We start from the raw sequence: 23758 nt of genomic DNA on the forward strand, positions 1-23758 counted from the left end.
TGTAGTTGTGTATTGCTAATGTAATTACCTTACTAGCCATTGTCTAGTCGGTGACTTCCAGACTACATGTATACCCTCAGTCTTTCTGTAGACATCATTTGGATGAACATTGTCCATGCAGCTTGAGATTCATCCAATGGGAGAGGCGATCTTGTACAACCAATCGATGAGGACACAGTGTACCCAAGTGGAAGGCTGTGGCTATAAAAGGGATTTCTTTAAGCCACCAGGTTGATGAAGGTTGTTGTTGGATGCTGATGGATCCAGTCTAAGCTCTTAGGAGCTGACTGGAGGATCAGGATATCTTATGGCTTCAATCTAGGGACTCCGGTTCCGGTTGGAGACCATATCCACAGCCTAGGGATTTCGACTCCGGCTGCTAGGATTGTAACATCATACCAGGACTACCTAAGGAGGACACTCAGGTTGGGACAATCCAGTCACCTGGCTACAGACTTTGCAGACCTCACACAGTTTCCTAAATCTGGCGCTATTCCTATCTCGGTGGGTGCCCACTGAAAGCGGGGTGCTGCTGGATTGGAGTAAGCGGCCCTTGGAAGCTCTGAGGCAAGGACATTCTAAATCCCTGGTGAGCCAGCGGAAGGGTGAGACTCTGTTGCCTGTTACATTTGTGTGTTTTGCTGGTTATGTGCCGTTAATATTTTGGGGATCCAATAAAATCTAATTATTGTGGTTCCCTCACCCTGTGTTGTCTGAGTAGTGTTACGCCCATGGTTAAGGAGGCCGGTGTTCAGTTGGGATGAGCCCTGAGCCACGCTGTCTTCCTAAAGGCGGCGGGATTTAGTGGACGAGAGCACCCACTGAGCCCCGTGTCTCCACAGGGGTGTCTTCTCTCTCTCACCTGCCCAGCAGTTTTGTAGCTCCTGGTTCCAGCGTGGCATCCACGCGCACCCCCGCTCCGCGCACCCCCGCTCCCAGGCTCCAGTGGGTGCGTCCTCTCCCTCTGCTGCCAGCTGCTCCACGGCCTCCTCTTCTGCCCCAGGGTCTGCCGTGGCCTCTTCCTGCTCTCTGGCCACGCGTACTGCTTCTGTGAATGCCGTAGGGTGCATGCATGGCCACACCCCCTTTCTTAAACGCCATCATCCCATTACCCGGAAGTGAATTCCAGAGGTCACCTATTGCTAAAAGGTATTTAAGACCGCCTCCCCCTACATGAGGTGCCTGAGCAACGTATCCTGTTTGTCTGTGCATTGCTATTCCAGGTCCCTTTAGTTACTGTGTCTAGTCTTGCTAGAGTCCTAGTAGCAGCCTCCTGTTGCTAACCTCGGTCTCCTTCTAGAGCCTGCTCTCCACCATTACCAGTGTGCCGTCATGTCTGAGCAATCACCAGTGCCGTCACATCTGCGCCAATACTGCAATGCTGTCTCGTTTGAACTATTACCAAGTGCCATCTCATCTCAGCCTCCAACTCTGTGCTGCCACATCTGTGCACTCCTGCACTGGACATTGAGCCTTTAACCATCCGTAAGAGACTATCACCTCAGGTAGTTGGCTGCCGTGCATTTAGGCCTTCTGTTGGGAGCATCTCACAATCCCTGTAGAGGGGTTTGCTGCTGGTTGCACTTTCAGGGGAGTCCGGTGCATGGACCAGTAGGTCCACCCCCAGACGGTCGCTGCTCCTCAGTGATCGTAACACCTACATAGGGCACAGGGCAGAGGGAATGCTAGACTCACTCTAGATTAAAGACACAGAGAGGATTAGACAGACAAGGGTAAAATAAACAGCAATCATATAAAGCACTCCAAACTACAGAAGGTAATAATGAAAAACGGACCAAAGGGGAAAACCCCCCAAAGAATGACTAAGGAAGAAAAAATCTCAACACAGCTTTCACACAGCAAATGTTCTCTGAATGGCTTCCTGGTCCACAGCTCACAGGTACTCTCTAGAGGCAAGTAAAGCAGAAACTATCACTGGCGATTACCTGGGATAAGAAGGAAGGTCTTTATAGCAGAGCTAATTAGCAATAGAGAACAACTGGCTATAGCTTTCATTCAGAGTTCACAAGACCAGACGATCTACTTAACCCTAACAGTGCTGGTTAAAGGAGAATCTGCACAGCTAGAAGTATTAACCTGAACAAGTGTGTATGAAGCTCTGCGCTGTGATCTCCTAACACCGTCATGGTACCCTCATGACACCAATTGAATTGATTTGAAGAAATATTTATTGAAAAAATATTGCCCCAATTTATTTGCCACCAAAATACCAATAGTTCATCCAATGGATCCTCAAAAATAAGGTTGACAGAAGACTGATAAATAACTGACTCAATCCATTTGGACATTGAAAAATTGGTGCATTTTTCAAAAAATTTAAATAATAATGAGGAAAATTATTTGAATAATAATTATAAAACAAGTCATGTTTGCACAATTTTTGTGGACTTTTTTTTGGGTTGCTCCACTTGCACTAGACCATCTAGCAATGGGAACATCAGAAGATAAAATATAGGCTACAGAAGGGATTTGCCCAATTGGCCAAAACAGAGGAGATAAATACTCATAGTTAACACTTAGACAAAGACTTTCGACTGGCACAATCCTGAGAGTCAAGGAGAGACATTGGAGAAGAATGGGTGTTGTCTTTTATTGTGGTCAAACCCTACAACCTATCCAGGAACAACTGACTCTCACCAGAGGGCAGATGTTTTGGAAAAGAAGAATGGTTGGGCATCTTGACTGATGGTCAAGAAAAAATAGCTGTAGACCAAATGATTCAGATGTCTGAAGGTGGTACCCTCCTCTATCTTGAGAAGAGGTCCTTTATAGTCCACAAATTGCCCCTCTATTGACTTTTATGGTCCTTTGTATGAAAATCAGTTGGGTTTGAAATCAAGGACACGTAAAAATTGAGTAACATTTCCTACATGCCAAGAGGGAACGCAAGATGGAATTACACCCAAATTATTGGTGGATGGAAATCCACCATGTTTTGACATTGACCAGGTTCTACTTGGTTTTTTTTGGGAAGGATCCAAACATGTTGTACCAAAGTCACAGCCTGGTGACAATACATCTAAACTTTTGAAACTACATATTAGAAAGAAGAAAGTTCCCCTTTGGATGGGTGTTTACTTTGCAGTATAAAATTCCTCATCAGCTCACTCTATGGTCATAGTAAACAGGACAGTGTGACCAAAGAAGATGCTCTGGCATTTGGGAATATTAATGGGCATTTACCTAAAATGTGAGTCCTTATCTTTTATGATTCCTTTAGAGTTTCTAGATTTCTTAAAGTTGGGCATTTGCTCTTACAGTTTTAGAAAAATTGTTGAATTTATGATGGTGTGAAATTTGTCAATGAAATATTACTTGTCATTGATATTACTAATTATTATATAAAACCTAAAGAGTTAACCTTAATCATGTCAAAAATGCATGGGTCACCACTATGGCATGTTCAGAGAGGACAGCAACGCAGGGAGAACTTCCAATATCCATGTAGATGGTCCTCTGGTTTTGTTCAACAAAACATTTCATGCTTATCTTGTGGTTGTATCTGTGGTCTCAGAATCCAAAAATCCTAGCGGAATTTGCTTCAATTTATTACTATAAGTCTCATTTTAACGCATTTTATTGGCTTACCAGGTAAATTTTGTGAAGGATCCTGCGGAGAGAAGAATTATGTTGTTGGTTCTTTGGGCGGCGATATCATATTTCAGGTGGATCCGGTTGGAGTTATGGGAGATATCACTTGGTTCATCTCTGGAAATCATTTTGCCACCACTGAACGTGGAAAAAATATCAAAATTCGAGATGATCGATACAACGGGAAAGTGTACGGCATGGAGGATGGATCATTACTCATGAAAAATTTGGCCAGTAAAGACCTAGGAACCTATGTTGCGAGCACCCTGAAAGGCACCTCTGGAAAAGAAAAACTTTGTGCACTGATATATGACCTGAGAGTATACGGTAAGAGAAGGATTTTATATACTAGGTATTTACCACCATTTTTACTGTCTTTGATAACCAATACTTACTTTCTATATCTTCCGTAGCATTACATTTTTAGAGTAGTTTGTGGCTTCTGATTATTATTTTACCTTCATGTTAGATGTGAACAAACATAGGTCTTTATAACGATGCCACAACTTCCTTTACAGCTGCTTACTGACATTGAGCTATCCTAACCCCTTTCCCGACTGTGAATTTTTTCGTTTTTGAGCTCTCATTTTTTTCCTTCCCTAATTCCTTATTTTTCTGTTGACATAGGAGTGTAAGGGTTTTTTTTCTCGACGGGATGAGTTGTACTTTTGAATCCCACTATCCGTTTTATCAGATGATGCACTTGAAAGCTGGAAAAAAAATTGGCCCACAAAATCGTACTTTTGCAATTATATTATTTATAACATTCATTTTACAATAAATATTTGCTGGAAATAGAATTCTCTAGGTAAGTATGACTATGGAGATACCAAACATGTATAGTTTTTGTTTTATTTAAGTGGTAAAAAAACAGAAATTTGAAGAAAAAAAATATAAAAATTTGCCTGTAACGCCATTTTGCAAGAATTGTAAAGTTTTAAATTTTCGGAATATGGGGCTGTGTGAGGGCTTGTTTTTTGTGCCCTGAACTGACGTTTTTATTGGCATAATTCTTGGGTAGATACGATGTTTTGATTGCTTCTCATTACAATTTTTGTGCTGTTGCGGTAGCCCAAAAATTGCCTATCTGGAGTTTAGACTTTTGCTCATTATTCTGTTTACTATTTGTTGTATATTTTGATTGATCGGAATTTTGTGAACCAAAAGTGTACTTTTTTTATTTCTTAATTTTTAATGGAGGAAAAGCGTAGAGAATTGAACTTTTTTTTTTAAGATTTTTTTTTAAGATTTTTCTTTACTTTTTATTGTATTTGTTAGTCCCCTTAGGGGACTGAAACCTACAATTGATTGCTTGTGCTATATACAGTATTTTCTAAGACTGTATGAAAGTCACACACCCTGGATATTGGTCATGTCATAAGGGGTTAAAGAAGTAAAAAAACTTTTCTATTATATCACTAGAGGGTGCTGCATAATTAGAAAAACAGCATTTGCAGATCCCTTGCTAGATAAAGTTTAATGTAGATAAATATTAAAGTTATTTGAGCACTAAATCCACGAGCATCATATGTTCTAAGCAAGAAAATCTAGGAGAGTCACTGGTATAGAAGATTCTTGGTTTTCATGCAATGCTTATAAATTCAATTCTGGGAATTATTTCATAGAAATGATTTCTGAGAGTTAGAAAAGGTACAAAGAAAAACTGTATGGAGAACCTTAGTTGTGAGGAAAGATTTAAAAAAATTTGTTCAAGAAGATCTATTCCTAAATATTATATAGAGTCATTACACACAGAGGGATCTATTCCTAAATATTATATAGAGTCATTACACACAGAGGGATCTATTCCTAAATATTATAGAGTCTTTACACACAGAGTGATCTATTCCTATATATTATATAGTCATTACACACAGAGGCATCTATTCCTATATATTATATAGAGTCATTACACACAGAGGGATCTATTCCTATATATTATATAGAGTCATTACACACAGAGGGATCTATTCCTATATATTATATAGAGTCATTACACACAGAGGGATCTATTTCTATATATAATATAGTCATTACACACAGAGGCACTATTCCTATATATTTTATAAAGTCATTACACACAGAGGGATCTATTCCTAAATATTATATAGAATCATTACACACAGAGGGATCTATTCCTATATATTATATAGTCATTACACACAGAGAGATCGATTCCTAAATATTATATAGATTCATTACACACAGAGGGATTTATTCCTATATATTATATAGAGTCATTACACACAGAGGGATCTATTCCTATATATTATATAGTCATTACACACAGAGGGATCTATTGCTATATCTATTCCTATATATTTTATAGAGTATTTACACACAGAGGGATCTATTCCTATTTATTATATAGAGCCATTACACACAGAGGGATCTATTCCTAAATAGCATATAGAGTCATTACACACAGAGGGATCTATTCCTATATATTTATAAAGTATTTACACGCGCGCACACACACACACACACACACACACAGTGATCTACTCCTATATATTATATAGAGCCATTACACACAGAATGATCTCTTCCTATATATTATATAGTCATTACACACAGAGGGATCTATTCCTAAATATTATATAGAATCATTACACACAGAGGGATCTATTCCTATATATTATATAGAGTCATTACACACAGAGGGATCTATTCCTATATATTGTATAGGGTCATTAGACACAGAGGGATCTATTCTTATATATTGTATAGGGTCATTACACACAGAGGGATCTATTCCTATATATTATATAGGGTCATTACACACAGAGGGATCTATTTCATGTGTTTATTTCTGTTAATGATGATTATGGCCCACAGACAATGAAAACCCAAAAATCATTATCTCAGAAAATTAGAATAATTACCACAAAACACCTGCAAAGGCTTCCTAAGCATTTAAAATGGTCCCTTAGTCTGGTTCAGTAGGCCACACAATCATGAGGAAGATGGCTAACTTGACAGATATCTAGAAGGCAGTCATTGACACACTCCACATGGAGGGTAAACCACAAAAGGTCATTGCTAAAGAAGCTGGCTGTTCACAGAGTGCTGTATCCAAGTATATTAATGTAAAGTTGACTGGAAGGAAAAAGTGTGGTAGATAAAGGTGCACAAGCAACCGGTATAACCGCAGCCTTGATAGGATATTTAAGAAAAGGTCATTCAAAAATTAGGGGGAGATTCACAAGGAGTGACTGCTGCTGGAGTCAGTGCTTCAAGAGCCACCACACACAGACGTATCCAGGACATGGGCTACAAGTGTCGCATTCCTTGTGTCAAGCCACTCATCACCAATAGACAATGCCAGAAGCTTCTTACCTAGGACAAGGAGAAAAAGAACTGGACTGTTCTCAGTGGTCCAATGTGTTGTTTTCAGATTAAAGTAAATTTTGCATTTCATTTGGAAATCGCGGTCCCAGAGTCTGGAGGAAGAGTGGAGAGGCCACAATCCAAGCTGCTGGAGGTCTAGTGTAAAGTTTCCACAATCAGTGATGGTTTCGGGAGTCATGTCATCTGCCGTGTTCTATCAAAACCAAAGTCAGCGCAGCCGTCTACCAGGATATTGTACAGCACTTCATGCCTCCGTCTGCCGACAAGCTTTTTGGAGATGGAAATGTCATTTTCCAGCAGGACTTGGCACCTGTCCACTCTGTCAAAAGTACCAATACCTGGTTTACTAACCACAGTATCACTGTGTTTGTGTGGCGCCCCTGAGTGTCAGGTGTCACAGGGTACTACATCTAACCCCGGATTCCTGGAAGACCAGTGCCGGTAACCACCACAACACACACAAATCCACACCCTTTTCCCTAGACTGGGTAACAGGCTAGAGATGGACCTGATGGATGGCCACCTATTAGTCGGGACTCATCCAATCCACTATTCAGAAGCCTGGGAGGAGGAGGGGCTAGTCAGTGGAGTGGACGGAAGACGGACATCTTGTCAGATAGATAGTAAAGAGTCAGGCAGACAGTCAGTCAGATGTTGGCGTGTTGATGTGACGCCCACTGGACTATCACGTCTTCACAGGGTGTTGCACAATCTGCCTGTGACGCCCTGGCCTATCAGGCCGTCACAAGGGTGCCGTGCAATCTGCCCTTCTGCATGGCACCCGCTCCTCCTTGGTTACGGGTCCTGTCAGTTTGGTGTTGCTACCAACAGGTGTACACAAATCCTGAGGAACACTCTGCACCACACCCACCAACCACCCATTGGGCAGCCTGAGGGGAATAGGGCCAACCAGATGTGGGGATGGAAGATGGAGGGCAGAGATGTCAGTAGTTGAGTTGAGTAGAGTTGAGCAGTGAGACAGCGGTGACAGTACAGGTCGCGCTGTGGAGCTGGGCTCCGTACCCGTCCCAGGTGCCAGACGTTGGCCTGGCCAGAAGGAGCTGGAACCCCGGTCGCAGGGGGTAGCGACAGGGGGGTACGGTGCTGCTACAGAGAGCAGGCTGGCTGCCTTGTGTTACAACCGGGCAGGGGCAAGGGCACAACGGGGTACGAGGACCCTAGGCTGGAAAGTAGCTTCACGCAGCCCAGTAATTCACCTGACGGGAACGGACTCTTCAGGAACCGTTCCCCACCCACTCCAGAATCGGGGTACTAGCGCAACGAGGGGGATAGGACTTCCCAAAATCTTCCAGAAAATCCCAAGCGTGAACCCTGAGAGCAGGCTCACCTTGCTAGCCACGCAGGTGAGCGGGACCTGAGTAGTCTTAGGCCAAAGGGTTACACAAAGTACCAAGGGACAAAGCTTCAGACCAACCAGCAACACCAAAGGGGCATGGACCCAGCATGCTCAACCAAGCAGAGCATTCAAGAGTTTGGTTTACCTGGTGTCAGTGACTTTGGCCTGTGTGAGTACCCGATATCCCTTCACCCCCGACGGGTTCCCCACTTCATTTCATCACCGGGCCCCGGGACACCAAACCCCCTACCCACGGAAGGGTTAAACATACTGCTGCTTCAACACCGGGCTCCCCAATGGCAGCGGTGGTCTCTCCCATTACCACGCACCGTGGGTGGCGTCACGAACATTATCCCATTCACCACCCCAAAACACAAATCCCCCCTTTTTATTTCCAAGGTAGCCACGCGACTCTGCCTCGGATCTGGAGACCCTTCGAGCCACTGTGGATCCGGGTCCGAGCAGCCCGTTGGCTGTCGCTGGGGCGGCACATGCCCTCCCGTGCAATATCCACCTCCTTCTTGGTTATGGGTCCCTAACTACATGGTGTTGCCTACATCAGCTAATCAAATCCTAGATACACCCTGCCCCACACCCACCAAACACACCAGTGGACGGCTTGAGTGGAATAGAGTCGCCCACCTGGGGGGGTTGGAGAAGGGATGTCAGGAGTGTCAGAAGGAGAGAGTTGAGCTTGAGAAGTGAGAGTGAGAGGAGGTCAGGAGCAGGGCTCCTGAGAAGCTATCTAGGTGGCAGACGGTGGTCTGGGCCTAGAGGAGCTCGACCCCCAATCGCAGGGAATCGTGGCAAGGGGCATGGATCTGTCGAGGAGGACAGCCGGCAGCCTTGCACCATCACCGGGCTGGGACCAAGGCACGACGGGGCACGTGGACCCTAGGTCGGGGAGTAGCTTCAGGCAACCTGACAATTTACCCGAGGAGAACGGAGCTTTCAAGATCCGTTCCCCACCCGCTCCAAAAATCGGGGTACTAGCGCAACAAGGGGGATAGGACTTTCGCGCCTAAAAATGGCGACAAAAATGATGTTTTTTCAAAATTTAGCAGCGGAGCACCGCTGACTGTCCAGACCAAGGCGCACTTTCACCGGGTAAGTGGATGGGTAAGTACCCTGTTCGTGACGCCAAGTTTCGAGGTGTTATAAACTGTCTGTGACGCCGACCACGGTGTGTGGTGAGGCGTAGCACCACCGCTGCTGTTATGGGATGCCCGGGGAAGATGTGATGGCAGCTGGATGTTAACCCCTCCGTGGGTAGGGATGGATGCCCCGGGGCCCAGTGTTGTGCAGGGTTGCAGGGATCAGCACACTTACAGTTCGGTTGTTGTGGTGCTGGATGAGGCTGCACTGATGTGTGGAGTCAATAAACACACAGTTCTTTTGGTAAACTAAGGTGATAGTGGCCGGCCTCCACAGACGGGTGTATCTGGTCCCACACCCAGGCTGGTGATCAATGTCTCTTTCCTCTGCACTTTGTATTCTCTGTGATGGACTTCCCGGTGTGTAACACGGGAGTCCGCTCCCGGTCCTTTGGTTGGGAGCCGTGCCCGTCTGACGCTGACCCGTGGGATCTACCGGGCCCTGGCGGATGCCCTATCCCTCTCAGTGGGTGGTTGTCTACTTTTCGGGACTTAGGTTGGGACAGGACCTATAATCCTGCCCTCAATTGGTTAATTAGCTAGGCCGTTGGTGCCGGTACTGGCTTCAGGGTCCAAGTACCCCCTTTGTGCACGGTTTCCGGGTCAGTTCTCCGGTGTCGGTACCGGCGGGCTACAACCCTGCCCCGATCCACGGAAGCCGTCTTCCCATCTTCTCCTGCTACTGATCACCGTCTGCCACCTAACCAATGCACCAGGGCTCCAACCCCGGCGCCTCTGCTCTCGAACTTCACCTCCTCCACTCCACTCAACTTGAGCTCTAAACTTGAACTACTGTTTTTCCCACCCCGGGCTCTCCAGACCCCTAGGTGGGCGTTCTCCATCCGCCTGGGCCTGCCCACTGGTGTGTCTGTCCTACCCTGAGGGGGGTGACTAGGATTTCAGGTCGGCTGCTTTAACCCTGTGTGGGAGAGGTGTTGTGCGGGGGCCTAAACTGTGTGACTACCTGGTTTTTCCAGGGCGTCACACAAGCTCCCACGCTTATCCATAGTGGGGAGCGGGACCAGGCAGATTTCATACTACTGGGGCCAACAGAGAAGTAAACTTAGTGCCAGGAGGCAGGTCACGGATCACCAGGCAGCACCATTAGGGACGGGACCCAAACAAAGCTCCCCTCAGTGACAGCGGTATCCAGAACTTTGGTTTATCCAGTTGTCGGTGTCAGCTTAATGGACTGAGTACGCAAGTGACCCCTTTTGCATCCAACGGCACTCCCCTCTCACCATCACCGAGCCCCAGGGTACCCCTCCTACCCGTGGAGGGTCACAACACCTGGCTGCCCCATTCCATCATCCCTGGGTACTCCCAACCGCAGCGGTGGTACTTCTAGTACATACCAAGGGTGGCATCACAAACTCTAATACAATCCCCTGTAAATACCCCCCTTCATTTGAGTGGCCGTGTAACGGGGGCAGGGGGCGCCTCAGGGGGTGTAGTCGGGTCCCCTCGCCTTGTGGGCCGCAGGCTGAACCCCGGCCCGGCCGTTACTTGCAAAACAGGTGTGTTGTTGGGGCAGAGTGTGGATGCATGGGGCCCATTCATGACAGCGTTCTTTCTGTGCTCTCCAGCTCCTTCTTCACTTTCAGGAAAGAGACAATTGCAGGCAGCAGATAAACCAAACACCGATTTATTAAACAAAGCTTCCATCTTTCTGTTTGCAGCAGGTTTACTTTAGTACGTTACAAGTTACAGGTCCTTTTCTACAAAAACTGTTTCCTTTTTCTCTACGGGCACTTTAATTTGCCTGCAGGGGACATACGTTAACCCCCTAGTAGCTGCGCTCTAACCCGGATTTACTGTAGGGCAGATCCAGCACACACTACCGGCTCTGGATAAGTTCTCACCTCTCCACTTCTTTGTCAGGGCACTAACCTTCGCCTGCAGGGGCCACTTGTTATCCCCCTGATAGCTGCACTCCACTCTAGTACACACCACCGGCTCCGGACTAGTCCCAACTCTTCCACCGTTTCTCATGGGTTTCCTCTGCTTTCTAGCCAAGAGTACTCACTCAGGCTGACTGCCTCGTCTCACTCCCACACTCTGCCCCGTCACCTCAGACCGAGCTTGCTCGCCTCTCACATCTCACTGCACACTGGACTCTGCATTCAGAACCCTTCCTTCCCCACCTAGGCTGCCCTGCCCCTTCCTTCCCTGCCACTGTTACCAGGGGAACCACTGCTCTACACTGGCACCTAGTGGGGAAACAGTTTATGACAGGTAACATTTTACCATCAACATTTACAATTTGCCACCATACTACTGTGGCGTTTTCAGGGGGGGGGGAAACGCTCCTTCACTACCAGGGGTCCGACTATCCCTTACATTCCTCCCCTCTTTAACCTCAGCCTCCTGGCGAGGTTCGTACCTGCAAAACAACACATGTAGGAAAACACAATACTTAAAACACACAGACTGGCACACAAGTTTGGTGCCCGGAGTCCCTCCAGGGAAGCTCCCAGTCTTAGTCGCACATCTGCCCGGAGGCTATTTCCAAGCGCTCCAGGTCTTTGGGTGGGCAGAAAACAACAGGACAACAAGATTCCTTCTTAACAGTCACGGAAGGAGTCCACGCACAGTTTTGCATTAAGCTCCTCCCGGGTTCAGTACTTTTAACGTTGCTTGAGCTGTAACATTCACTGGCTCCTAACAGCACCGGCTCCCAACAACAAACAGACGTCTCTTCCGGATGACCACCTCTTCACGCTGGGTGGTATGCACGCAGCCATTCGGCCCGCTGGGCCCTCACATGGTCGGAGAGGGACTGTCCAGGTAAGCGGGGTAGCCTACGAAACGGCTCATAACCCGGTGGCTCCGGTACTTCCTTCTCCGGTTCAGGCCCTTCAGCCTCCTGCGGGGGTGAGGGGGTAGCTGGACGGGACCGCAGTGGGCTGCCGACAACAACTACCGGGTGCGACACCATACTCTGATGTATCACCAGTAATGCCGATGCTTCTCTTGGCTTGTCTCCAGCCGTAGGTTCGGCGGCCGCTTTTGGCGCGACCGTCGGGGTACTTTTCAGCCCACAGGCTTCAACGAGCGCTTGCTAATGCTGAGCGCGCCACGCTCTGTTCTCCATTCTGCTTGGTCCAGGTATTGGAGTTTGCTTCTTCTTCCACTGCCGGGGTTGCAATCGCGCCGGGGAAGGTGGAGGCGGTTCTTCTTTTCCCGCTTCTGCCCATACTCCGCCCCCGGCCTCACCCACAAGGTCGGCACAGCGTTTGCGACGCCTCTTCTTTCTTGCGGCGCTGCCGACGTCTCTAGACCTCTGCAGTATCTCGGGGCAAGCACCTCCCCTCTTTGGGCGGTGCACTCCGGGCTTCTTCCTTACAGGCCAGCCCAGCGCTTTTAGTTTGGCGCCCACTGTTCGCGCCTTCACTAAATCCATGAGGACGGCCGCCATCTTGCCGCCATCTTGTGGCCTGTTCAGTACATCAGGCACCACTTGGTCTCTGCTCGGGGTTTCTCTTCTGCGGGCTTGATCCTGCCGACTACGCCAAAATGTAACGGGGGCAGGGGGCGCCTCAGGGGGTGTAATCGGGTCCCCTCGCCTTGTGGGCCGCAGGCTGAACCCCGGCCCGGCCGTTACTTGCAAAACAGGTGTGTTGTTGGGGCAGAGTGTGGATGCATGGGGCCCATTCATGACAGCGTTCTTTCTGAGCTCTCCAGCTCCTTCTTCACTTTCAGGAAAGAGACAATTGCAGGCAGCAGATAAACCAAATACCGATTTATTAAACAAAGCTTCCATCTTTCTGTTTGCAGCAGGTTTACTTTAGTACGTTACAAGTTACAGGTCCTTTTCTACAAAAACGGTTTCCTTTTTCTCTACGGGCACTTTCCTTTGCCTGCAGGGGACAAACGTTAACCCCCTAGTAGCTGCGCTCTAACCCGGATTTACTGTAGGGCAGATCCAGCACACACTACCGGCTCTGGATAAGTTCTCACCTCTCCACTTCTTTGTCAGGGCACTAACCTTCGCCTGCAGGGGCCACTTGTTATCCCCCTGATAGCTGCACTCCACTCTAGTACACACCACCGGCTCCGGACTAGTCCCAACTCTTCCACCGTTTCTCATGGGTTTCCTCTGCTTTCTAGCCAAGAGTACTCACTCAGGCTGACTGCCTCGTCTCACTCCCACACTCTGCCCCGTCACCTCAGACCGAGCTTGCTCGCCTCTCACATCTCACTGCACACTGGACTCTGCATTCAGAACCCTTCCTTCCCCACCTAGGCTGCCCTGCCCCTTCCTTCCCTGCCACTGTTACCAGGGGAACCACTGCTCTACACTGGCACCTAGTGGGGAAACAGTTTATGACAGGTAACATTTTACCATCAACATTTACAATTTGCCACCATACTACTGTGGCGTTTTCAGGGGGGGAAAAAAACGCTCCTTCACTACCAGGGGTCCGACTATCCCTTACAGCCGCATGACCCCCGGGTCCGGAGACCCTCAAGCCACCGCGGATCCGGACCACAGCAGCTCGGCTGCTGGCACGGGGGCGGCACACTGACAGAAAGTGTAAAGTGACTTACCAAGTAAAAGAAGTACGGTTGCCAGGGAGAGTACGGTGCGAGTACTCACTGGACCGAGCACCAGCGGGGTACAGAGCCCTAGTTCAGGAAGATGCTTCAGGCTCACCTGATAAGAATCTGCCCGGTGAGGACCTCACCGACGTTAGTGTCCAGGGCACAGCAGCAAAGAGGGAACCTGGGAATGGGGATAGAGGTCCGACCCAAGAGAGGTTCAAGCTGCCTGCCATATGGGCCAGGATGGTGACAACAGGAGGGGACCCCCCAAAACACTTCAGGCCACGGGGACCCACCAACTACAGATGGGTGCATGGAAGTAAATCTCATCAGGTCACTACACCGGCATTGGGACCAAAGGAATACTGGATTGGTAGAAACCAGCACCAGGCAGGTTGCAGCAACTCCAGACCAGTGAGTGAAGCACAAGTTAAACCGCAGCCCCTGTGTTGTCTGAATTTTTCCTACAGCTCGCATCACCATACTACAACCACCATCATCCTCCCCTGAGGCCTAGCTCTACTTGCAGAGAGCTATCACATCTAAGCTGCCTAATACCACCAGCCCCAGCAGTGAGAGACTGTGCAGTGGTGGCTTTCCCCATATAGCCGCATACCGCAAGTGGCGTCACGAAACACTCTTTATTTTATTATTCCTTTTGTACAAAATTCCCCTTTTAAGCGACCCCCAGGATCACGGAACCGGGCAATGGCCACCCGTGATACGTCCCAGTGACAGCAAGTCCCGGGACCAAGTACCCCAAAGCCCTGGGGTGCGTCACTTGATTGGCCACTAAACTCGCCTGACTTAAACCCCATAGAGAATCTATAGAGATAACAGACTCAACAATGCAGACGAGCTGAAGGCGGCTATCAAAGCCACCTGGGCTTCCATAACACCTCAGCAGTGCCACAGGCTGATCGCCTCCATGCCACATTGCCGCATTGATGCAGTAATTCATGCAAAAGGACCCGACCAAGTATTGAGACATTTACTGTACAGACTTCTCAGTAGATAACAATACAAACTCCAGCGGAAGAAATCCAGGAAAAGTCCTTTGCTTCACGTAAAAAAAATTTTTTTATTTAGTATTCCATTAAAAGTTCATAAATCCACAGGTCTGGGGCAAAAATAGCCTTTCGACATGTATTTACGCCTTCCTCATGGTCCGACATGTCTGGTTGGACTACTACCCCCATGTATACTACTTTTGCCCCAGACCTGTGGATTTATGAATTTTTAATGGAATACTAAATAAAAAAAAACATTTTTTTGCGTGAAGCAAAGGACTTTTCCTGGATTTCTTCTGCTGGGGTTTGTATTGTTCTCTTTGGATTGTGTGGTCGGCTCCAGCCCTGTTTCCTTGCGGATTGAAACCCTGGAATGAAAAGGATTCCACAGGCATCAGAGTATACCGGTGAGCTAGCAAAAAAGAAGCATTTTTGTATATAGACTTTTCAGGAGGCGCCAACATTTTTGAGTTTAAAATCATTTTTTCAGTTGGTCTTATATAATAGTCTAATTTTCTGAGATAATGACTTTTGGGTTTTCATTGTCTGTAACCCATAATCATCAATATTAACAGAAATAAGCAAGTGAAATAGATCCCTCTGTGTGTAATGACTCCATATAATAAATAGGAATAGATCCCTCTGTGTGTAATGACTCCATATAATAAATAGGAATAGATCCCTCTGTGTGTAATGACTCCATATAATAAATAGGAATAGATCCCTCTGTGTGTAATGACTCCATATAATAAATAGGAATAGATCCCTCTGTGTGTAATGACTCCATATAATAAATAGGAATAGATCCCTCTGTGTGTAATGACTCCATATAATATATAGGAATAGATCCCTCTCGGTGTAATGACTCTATATAATATATAGGAATAGATCCCTCTGTGTGTAATGACTCTATATAATATATAGGAATAGATCCCTCTGTGTGTAATGACTATATAATATATAGGAATAGATCCCTCTGTGTGTAATGACTCCATATAATATATAGGAATAGATCCTCCTGTGTGTAATGACTCCATATAATATATAGGAATAGATCCCTCTCTGTGTAATGACTCTATATAATATATAGGAATAGATCCCTCTGTGTGTAATGACTCCATATAATATATAGGAATAGATCCCTCTGTGTGTAATGACTCTATATAATATATAGGAATAGATCCCTCTGTGTGTAATGACTCTATATAATATATAGGAATAGATCCCTCTGTGTGTAATGACTCTATATAATATATATGAATAGATCCCTCTGTGTGTAATGACTCTATATAATCTATAATAAAGATGTGAAATAGATCCCTCTTTGTGTAATGACTCCATATAATACATAATAAACACGTGAATTAGAGCTCTCTGTGTGTAATGACTCTATATAATACATAATAAACACGTGAATTAGAGCTCTCTGTGTGTAATGACTCTATATAATACATAATAAACACGTGAATTAGAGCTCTCTGTGTGTAATGACTCTATATAATACATAATAAACACGTGAATTAGAGCTCTCTGTGTGTAATGACTCTATATAATATATATAATAAATACATGAAATAGATCCCTCTGTGTGTAATGATTCTTTATAATATATAATAAAACACGTGAAACAGATCCCTCTGTGTGTAATGACTCTATATAATACATAATAAACACGTGAATTAGAGCTCTCTGTGTGTAATGACTCTATATAATATATATAATAAACACATGAAATAGATCCCTCTGTGTGTAATGATTCTTTATAATATATAATAAAACACGTGAAATAGATCCCTCTGTGTGTAATGACTATATATCATATAATAAACATATGAAATAGATCACTGTGTATAATGACTCTATATAATATATAATAAACACGTGAAATAGATCCCTCTGTGTGCAATGACTATATATTATATAATAAACACATGAAATAGATCACTGTGTGTAATGACTCTATATAATATGTAATAAACACATGAAATAGATCCATCTGTGTGTAATGACTCTATATAATATAATAAACACGTGAAATAGATCCCTCTGTGTGTAATGACTCTATATAATATGTAATAAACACATGAAATAGATTCATCTGTGTGTAATGACTCTATATTATATAATAAACACATGAAATAGATCCCCATGGGTGTAATGACTATATAATATACAGTAGATCTCTCTGTGTGTAATGACTCTATATAATGTGTTTTCCTTTTTGTATTGAATTACTGAAATAAATTAAATTTTTGATGATATTCTAATTTATTGAGATGCATTTTTATATCCTACACATAGAAATCCTTTCATTCTTTCCCCCCAGGAATGCTATCAGATGATGCAATTAAGATTGAGCATGAGGTTCTGATGAACGAGACTTGTAACGTGACTTTTCGGTGTGTGGTGATGGGATCGGATGTTACCATTATGTGGGAGAATTCGGATGGAAACTATATAAATGTGACCAGTAATATTATACATGTGCAAAACCCCGATCCAGACGTCATCTACACCTGTACTGCACGGAACCCCATGACGAACACCTCCAAATCCATCACCCCCTGGGAATACTGCAAGAAAGGTATTATACATATTCCGTATTATACATTCATATTTGACACAACTGCATTATAAAAGATGAAATATTATCCACTAGATGGCAGAGGTGAACTTACTTATGTGCCGAGTTTAAGTATCACTGCTTGAGAAGATTAACCATAGAAACACAAAGTTGCATTGTAACTGTAGACAAAAATAGTTGAATAATATTAATTAAAAAGAAAATAAAAAATGCTTAAATAGATACATTTTATGCATATTTGCCAACTTTTTAAACTTGTTCCCGAAAGTAGGTGGATTATTATATAAATAGCTCCACGTGCTTGTTAGAAGACCACACCATTGCCCTGTTTCGCACCTAGATTGGACCTCTGAATGTTTGGACTTGGCATTATCGAAATAAAAAAGCTTTACTTCTTTGGATTCCTGGAAGATTTCCAGGAAGTTTTCAAACTATTTCAGGAGTCAGGGAAGAGTTGACTTTAGCACCTGAAGAAGCACTAAATACAGGCGAAACGCTTTTGAGTTTATAATGACACCAGACAGTTAAAGGAAGTGACAATCTTTAGGCAGCTTCAGCTTGGAAGTCGCACGCTACTTTATACCTTCGAAATAAAAAAAATCCCACTGCCTAAAGATGTTGCATAAAACGCTCAGGAACCACCCAAAAAAAAAAATACAACACCCCCCCCAAAAAACAAAACAAGACATTGAAAAAAAAAATGCCAGCATGTCCTGAAGTGTCTAACTCCTGAAAAACTAGGTGGTTTCAAACGTCTAAAATATATAATTGCACATACCCTTACAGGGAGCCTCATGTCATTTCTCCAGGAGCTGGCCAACATGACACGTTGTGCAGTTTAAGGCTATGTGCACACAATGTCTTCCATTTGGATCCCACCTGAAAAAGCGCAAACAAAGGGTCAAAAACAATGTAAATAGGCAGGATAATGTAAAAACAAAAACTACTTGCTCTGCCTATGTTCCGTTTTTTGTCACTGAGGCCTCTTCCCAAAAGGCTCCTTTTGGCTACGTTCACAGATTTGTTCCAAAATCCTTCTCATAAAAAGCTCGGAGAACTATTTCCAGTTATTTCTATGGGAATTCCAGCTTGCTTTTCATTTAGAGAGTTCCATGGATGTTTTTTTTTCTTATAAGACGTTTTGGAAAATGCCTGGCAGAATAGGATACTCATGTCCTTCATGTCGTCCTGACGGAATCTGCTCGAAACTAGACAATGTCAAATCATAAGGCTGTAAAAAATGCTTCAAGACATAAAACCACCCAAAATCTTACTAAAAACACTTTGATAAAAGAAAAAACGCCTCCAAAAGCTTCCTCCAAAATAGAAGCGCTTTCAGGATTGGCTTCCATTTGAGAAACTCATTTTTTTCATACCTTAAAAACCTCATTGGCCTTAGGAGAAATTATGGGTACGCGGCTTTGGAATAGAAATCAAAGTTTTTACAGGATTTGTATCCAAACTCTAGAGTCTGAAGGGCACTGGTGCAAAATTTGGACATGTGACAGCTCCGCCCCCTGCATTTTGGACAGATGTATAGGTCCTTCTATCATTTTAAATCTTATAAAGATATACAAGTATCCCCTTCATTATGTCATAATGTCCCCCATCCTGTACTAATGTCAGACTTCCTGGGCCCCTTTCTGTTATATTCCCTATTCTGGTAAATGTGTTCTCATCCTAGTATGTACGGCCCCATCATGGACTGATATCTGTCCCCCTTCCTGGCATATATGTCCCCTCATCCTGGTATATATGTCCTCATCCTGGTATATATGTTCCCCTCCTCAGTGCCATCTTGGTTACTATGCCTCATCCTGATATATATGTTCCCATCCTAGGCCCCATCCTAGTATATATGTGTGATGCCCCTGGACTAGTCAGGTCGTCACAGGGTACTGCACGCTCTTTACTCTTAGTGCAGGACTCAACCCCCCATGGTTCTGGGTTCCCATCTTGCAATACTTCCTCTACCAGCATCTACAAATCCTAGTGACACCTTGCACCACACCCTGTCAGGCACACCAGTGGGCTGCTAAGCTGGAATAAGGCCGCCCACCTAGGGGTCAGACAGGGAGGTGGGAGGTGACAAGTCAGTTCAGTGGTAGCCCTCGAGCAGTGAGGAGCTAGAGGGAAGCTTGGAGTTGGAGCTCCCAGGGGAGAAGCAGACTAGGTCGCAGATGGTGGTCTGGACCTGGAGGAGTCGGAGACCCGGTCGCGGCAGATTGGGACTGAGTGCTTGGCTAGTCTTGGAGGATAGCAGGCAGCCACAGTTCAATAGCCGGGCTAGGGCCGAAGGCACGTTGGGTCACATGGACCCTACGTCGGGGAGAAGCTTCAAGCAACCCGGCAATTAAGGACAGGGCCTATATGAACAGTTCCCAAGAAGCTCAGAGATCAGGGGCACTAGCGCAACGAGGTGGATAGGGCTTTCCAAGCAAAGCAGCCCACTGAAATCCCAAGCGTGAGCTCCTGAGAGCAAGCTCCTTTGCTACTCCTAGTAGGGAACAGGGCCCGGAAAGCTCCAAGTTGACGGGCCACTTAGACGCTCTAAAAATACTGTGCCAGGAGGCAGGCCACAGACTACCAGGCAGTGCTGCAGGGGACGGGACCCGGACAAGCTCCCCCAAGAAGGTAGCAGCATCCAGAGACTTGGTTTACCATGTTGTCAGTGTCTGCTTCTGTGCTGAGTGAGTACCTGATTAACCCCTGCAACCAGCTACCCTGCACTCCCCCCTGCACCCCATTCCACCATCCAGAGTCCCGGGGCCTTCCCCTTCCCGTGGAGGGTAACATCATCTGGCTGCCTCACTCCATCACCCCGGGTACTCCCAATGGCAGCGGCAGTATTCTCTATTACCGCACACCATGGGTGGCATCACAAATTAACTAACAGGGGATGTAAATAACCCCCATCACGTTTCGGCGCGACCTCGAGCCCCCGGGTCCGGAGACCCTCGAGCTACGAGTAGCGACGTCCGGATCCGAGTGGTTCGACCGCTTCTGGGGTGGGGCGTGACCGGGACATATGTCTCTCATCATGGTATACTGTATATGTTTTCATCCTGCGTCTATTCTGATATATATATCCCCATCCTGGTATATATATCCCCATACTGATATATATGTACTCATCCTGGGCCCAATCTCATATATATATTCCCATCCTGGCATGTATGTCCTCATTCTGGTATATCTGTTCCCATCCTTGGTGCCATCTTGGTAAATATGCCTCATCCTGGTATATATGTTCCCTTCCTGGGCACCTTCCTAGTATATATATATGTCTGTCATCGTGGTATATATGTTCTTATGCTGGGCCCATCCTGGCAAATATGTCCTCATCCTGCTATATATGTCGCCATCCTGGGCCCCATTATGATATATATGTCCTCATCCTGGTAAATATATCCTCATCCTGATATATCCTGGTATACATCCCGGTATATGGGCAGCATGGTCGCTCAGTGGTTAGCACTGCAGTCTTGCAGTGCTGGGGTCCTGGGTTCAAATCTCACCAAGGACAACATCTGCAAGGAGTTTGTATGTTCTCCCCGTGTTTGCGTGGGTTTCCTCCGGGTACTCCGGTTTCCTCCCACACTCCAAAGACATACAAATAGGGACTGTAAATTGTGAGCTCCAATAGGGACAGTGTTGAAAATATGTTGTGAGCCGCTCTGAGTCTTTGGAGAGGGGTGGCATACAAGTTTAGCAAATAATAATAAAATAATATATGTCCCCTATCCTGGTATATATGTTTCCATCCTGATACATACAGCCTCATCCTAGTAAATATGTCCTCCATCTTGGTATATACAGTACAGACCAAACGTTTGGACACACCTTCTCATCTCTAGAACAACTGTTAAGAGGAGACTTTGTGCAGCAGGCCTGGTGCGATGTGGTAAAGCCATTGTTTGAAATTCAATGTTTTTACAAATATACGTATATGAACTTCTGGGTATAAAAAAATTACAATTTTCATCAGACCTACTAGCCAATCACAGATGGACCTGTAAAGTGCGAGTGCAATTGAGAACAGAGCAGCTCAACATATATGTAAACATCCTGAACAGTATTATCAACATACAGCTAATTATATAGCACAAAGCCACAAATAGCAGAAGTCAAGAAGTTAGTACACTCTCCATAGCATAAGACAACATACACAATATCGCCTGACGAAGCGAAAGTGAAACGCGCGTTGAGGTGCTGGGCTTTGTGGTTCGCCATCTGGGTTTGCAATCCTGACACATTATTAGCCTAACGGAAGCCTCCATATTGGTTTGCCCTGGCACTAGGTTGATGCATATGCTCCATAAGAACTATACCAGATGTTGTGGGTTATATCGTGTATGTTGTCTTATGCTATGGAGAGTGTACTAACGTCTTGACTTCTGCTATTTGTGGCTTTGTGCTATATAATTAGCTGTATGTTGATAATACTGTTCAGGATGTTTACATATATATTGAGCTGCTCCGATTGAAATTGCACTCGCACTTTACAGGTCCATCTGTGATTGGCTAGTAGGTCTGATGAAAATTGTAATTTTTTATACCCAGAAGTTCATATATATTTGTGAAATCATTGCATTTCAAACAATGACTTTACCACATCGCACCAGTTTGTTTCTGCATGTTTTTATGGGGTAGGGTTTCTTTTAACCTGTGGGTACCAGCACTGTATAAATCTTTTTGTAATGAATATATGATGAAATAAAAATATAAAAACTTTTTCAACCACATAGGTTGTTTGATAATTATTGAATCCCCTTTTGCAGATCTTTTTATCCAAGCAAAAGGTGGCTACTCTGAAGAACCTAAAATATAAGACATATTTTCAGGTATTTCACACTTTAAGTATTTCATTCCACATGTTTTCATTCATAGTTTTGATGTCTTCAATGTGAATCTACTTTTTTTAGAGTCATGAAAATAAAGAAAACTCTTTGAATGAGAAGGTGTGTCCAAACTTTTGGTCTGTACTGTATGTTGTCATTCTGGGCCCCATCTTGTTAAATATGATTTAATCTTGATAAATATGTCCCCTTCTTGGTATATACAGTATGTCGCCATCCTGGGCCCCATCTTGGTATATATGTCGCCATCCTGGTATATTTAGTCTATGTTCTGTCTCTAACACATTAAAAAAAAATCCAACACCTTCCCCATCTCCAATGTTGTACGGTGTCCTCTTCTGTAGCCAGCTGACATTGGCGTGCCTGCTATGGCTCCGTGTGATGTCACTGTCATACGCCCCCAGTGATGGCACGCCAATGTCAGCTGCTGGCCTCTGATTGACTAGCAGCTTCTATTGCAGTATGGGGACCTGGCGGGTCTCTGCACTGCTATATATTTCAGCTGAACATGTATGCTTGGACGCACATCTAGCTAAAGTAGGTTGTGGGGTTGGCGGGCACCCTGTACCTCCAGACTCGGTCACCGTTGCAACCTCTGCTACCACGATTGTTGCACCCCTGCTCTAGAGTAGGGCACTGGTTGACTACGTGAGAGGAATACGGAGGATGTCCCCTATATTAATCCCCAACTTGAGTGACATCAATTTTTGAATTTCTAATGTATTTGTTTTTCACTTTCTTACTCATTTCAGGGAGACAACAGAAATCAGTAGACTACACTGTCCTGAACATGATAAGGATTAACCTGGCTGGCTGCCTATTGATAATCACGGCCTTGATTCTTGGCCATCACATTAAAACAGAGGTGGTGGCATCCTCGGGAGACAATGGATGAAGGTTCTACAATGGCCATTCCTGGAGTTTAACAACAAAAATAATAGGTTCTACAAGTCAACTTCTGAGCTTTTCAACATGGACTCAATGGGTTGACTATAATTTTTTATCTTTAAAGCAGGGTCAACTCTGGTGTGTCTATAACTAACATTCCCAACCTGCTCCTTTGTGACTCTGTCCAGGTTTCCCCACAAGTCTCCCGATTTACTCTTGGTCATGAAGACCACATGATAGCTGTCCATTATCACTCGATGCTTTTTCCATATTGAATTGGATAGAAATAATCTACTGAACTGATAATTGATGGAGAGATCTTGAACTTTTTGGACCTTCGTCTTTTATTAACCTTTTTATCCAACTGTGTAATGAGACAGATATGTAACTAGGTAATT

General features: G+C 45.0%; 1 protein-coding gene across 1 annotated transcript; it reads left to right on the forward strand.

Annotated features, from left to right (window-relative positions):
- Positions 1-3168: 3168 nt before the first annotated feature.
- Positions 3169-23367, forward strand: LOC142257615 (T-lymphocyte surface antigen Ly-9-like). Its single transcript, XM_075329752.1, has 4 exons — positions 3169-3211; positions 3613-3939; positions 17356-17613; positions 23225-23367. Exons 1-4 carry the CDS (start codon positions 3169-3171, stop codon positions 23365-23367), a joined length of 771 nt encoding a protein of 256 aa, XP_075185867.1.
- The last annotated feature ends 391 nt before the right edge of the window (positions 23368-23758 follow it).

This window comes from Anomaloglossus baeobatrachus, chromosome 12 (genome assembly GCF_048569485.1).
Source record: "Anomaloglossus baeobatrachus isolate aAnoBae1 chromosome 12, aAnoBae1.hap1, whole genome shotgun sequence".
Lineage (NCBI taxonomy): Eukaryota > Metazoa > Chordata > Amphibia > Anura > Aromobatidae > Anomaloglossus > Anomaloglossus baeobatrachus.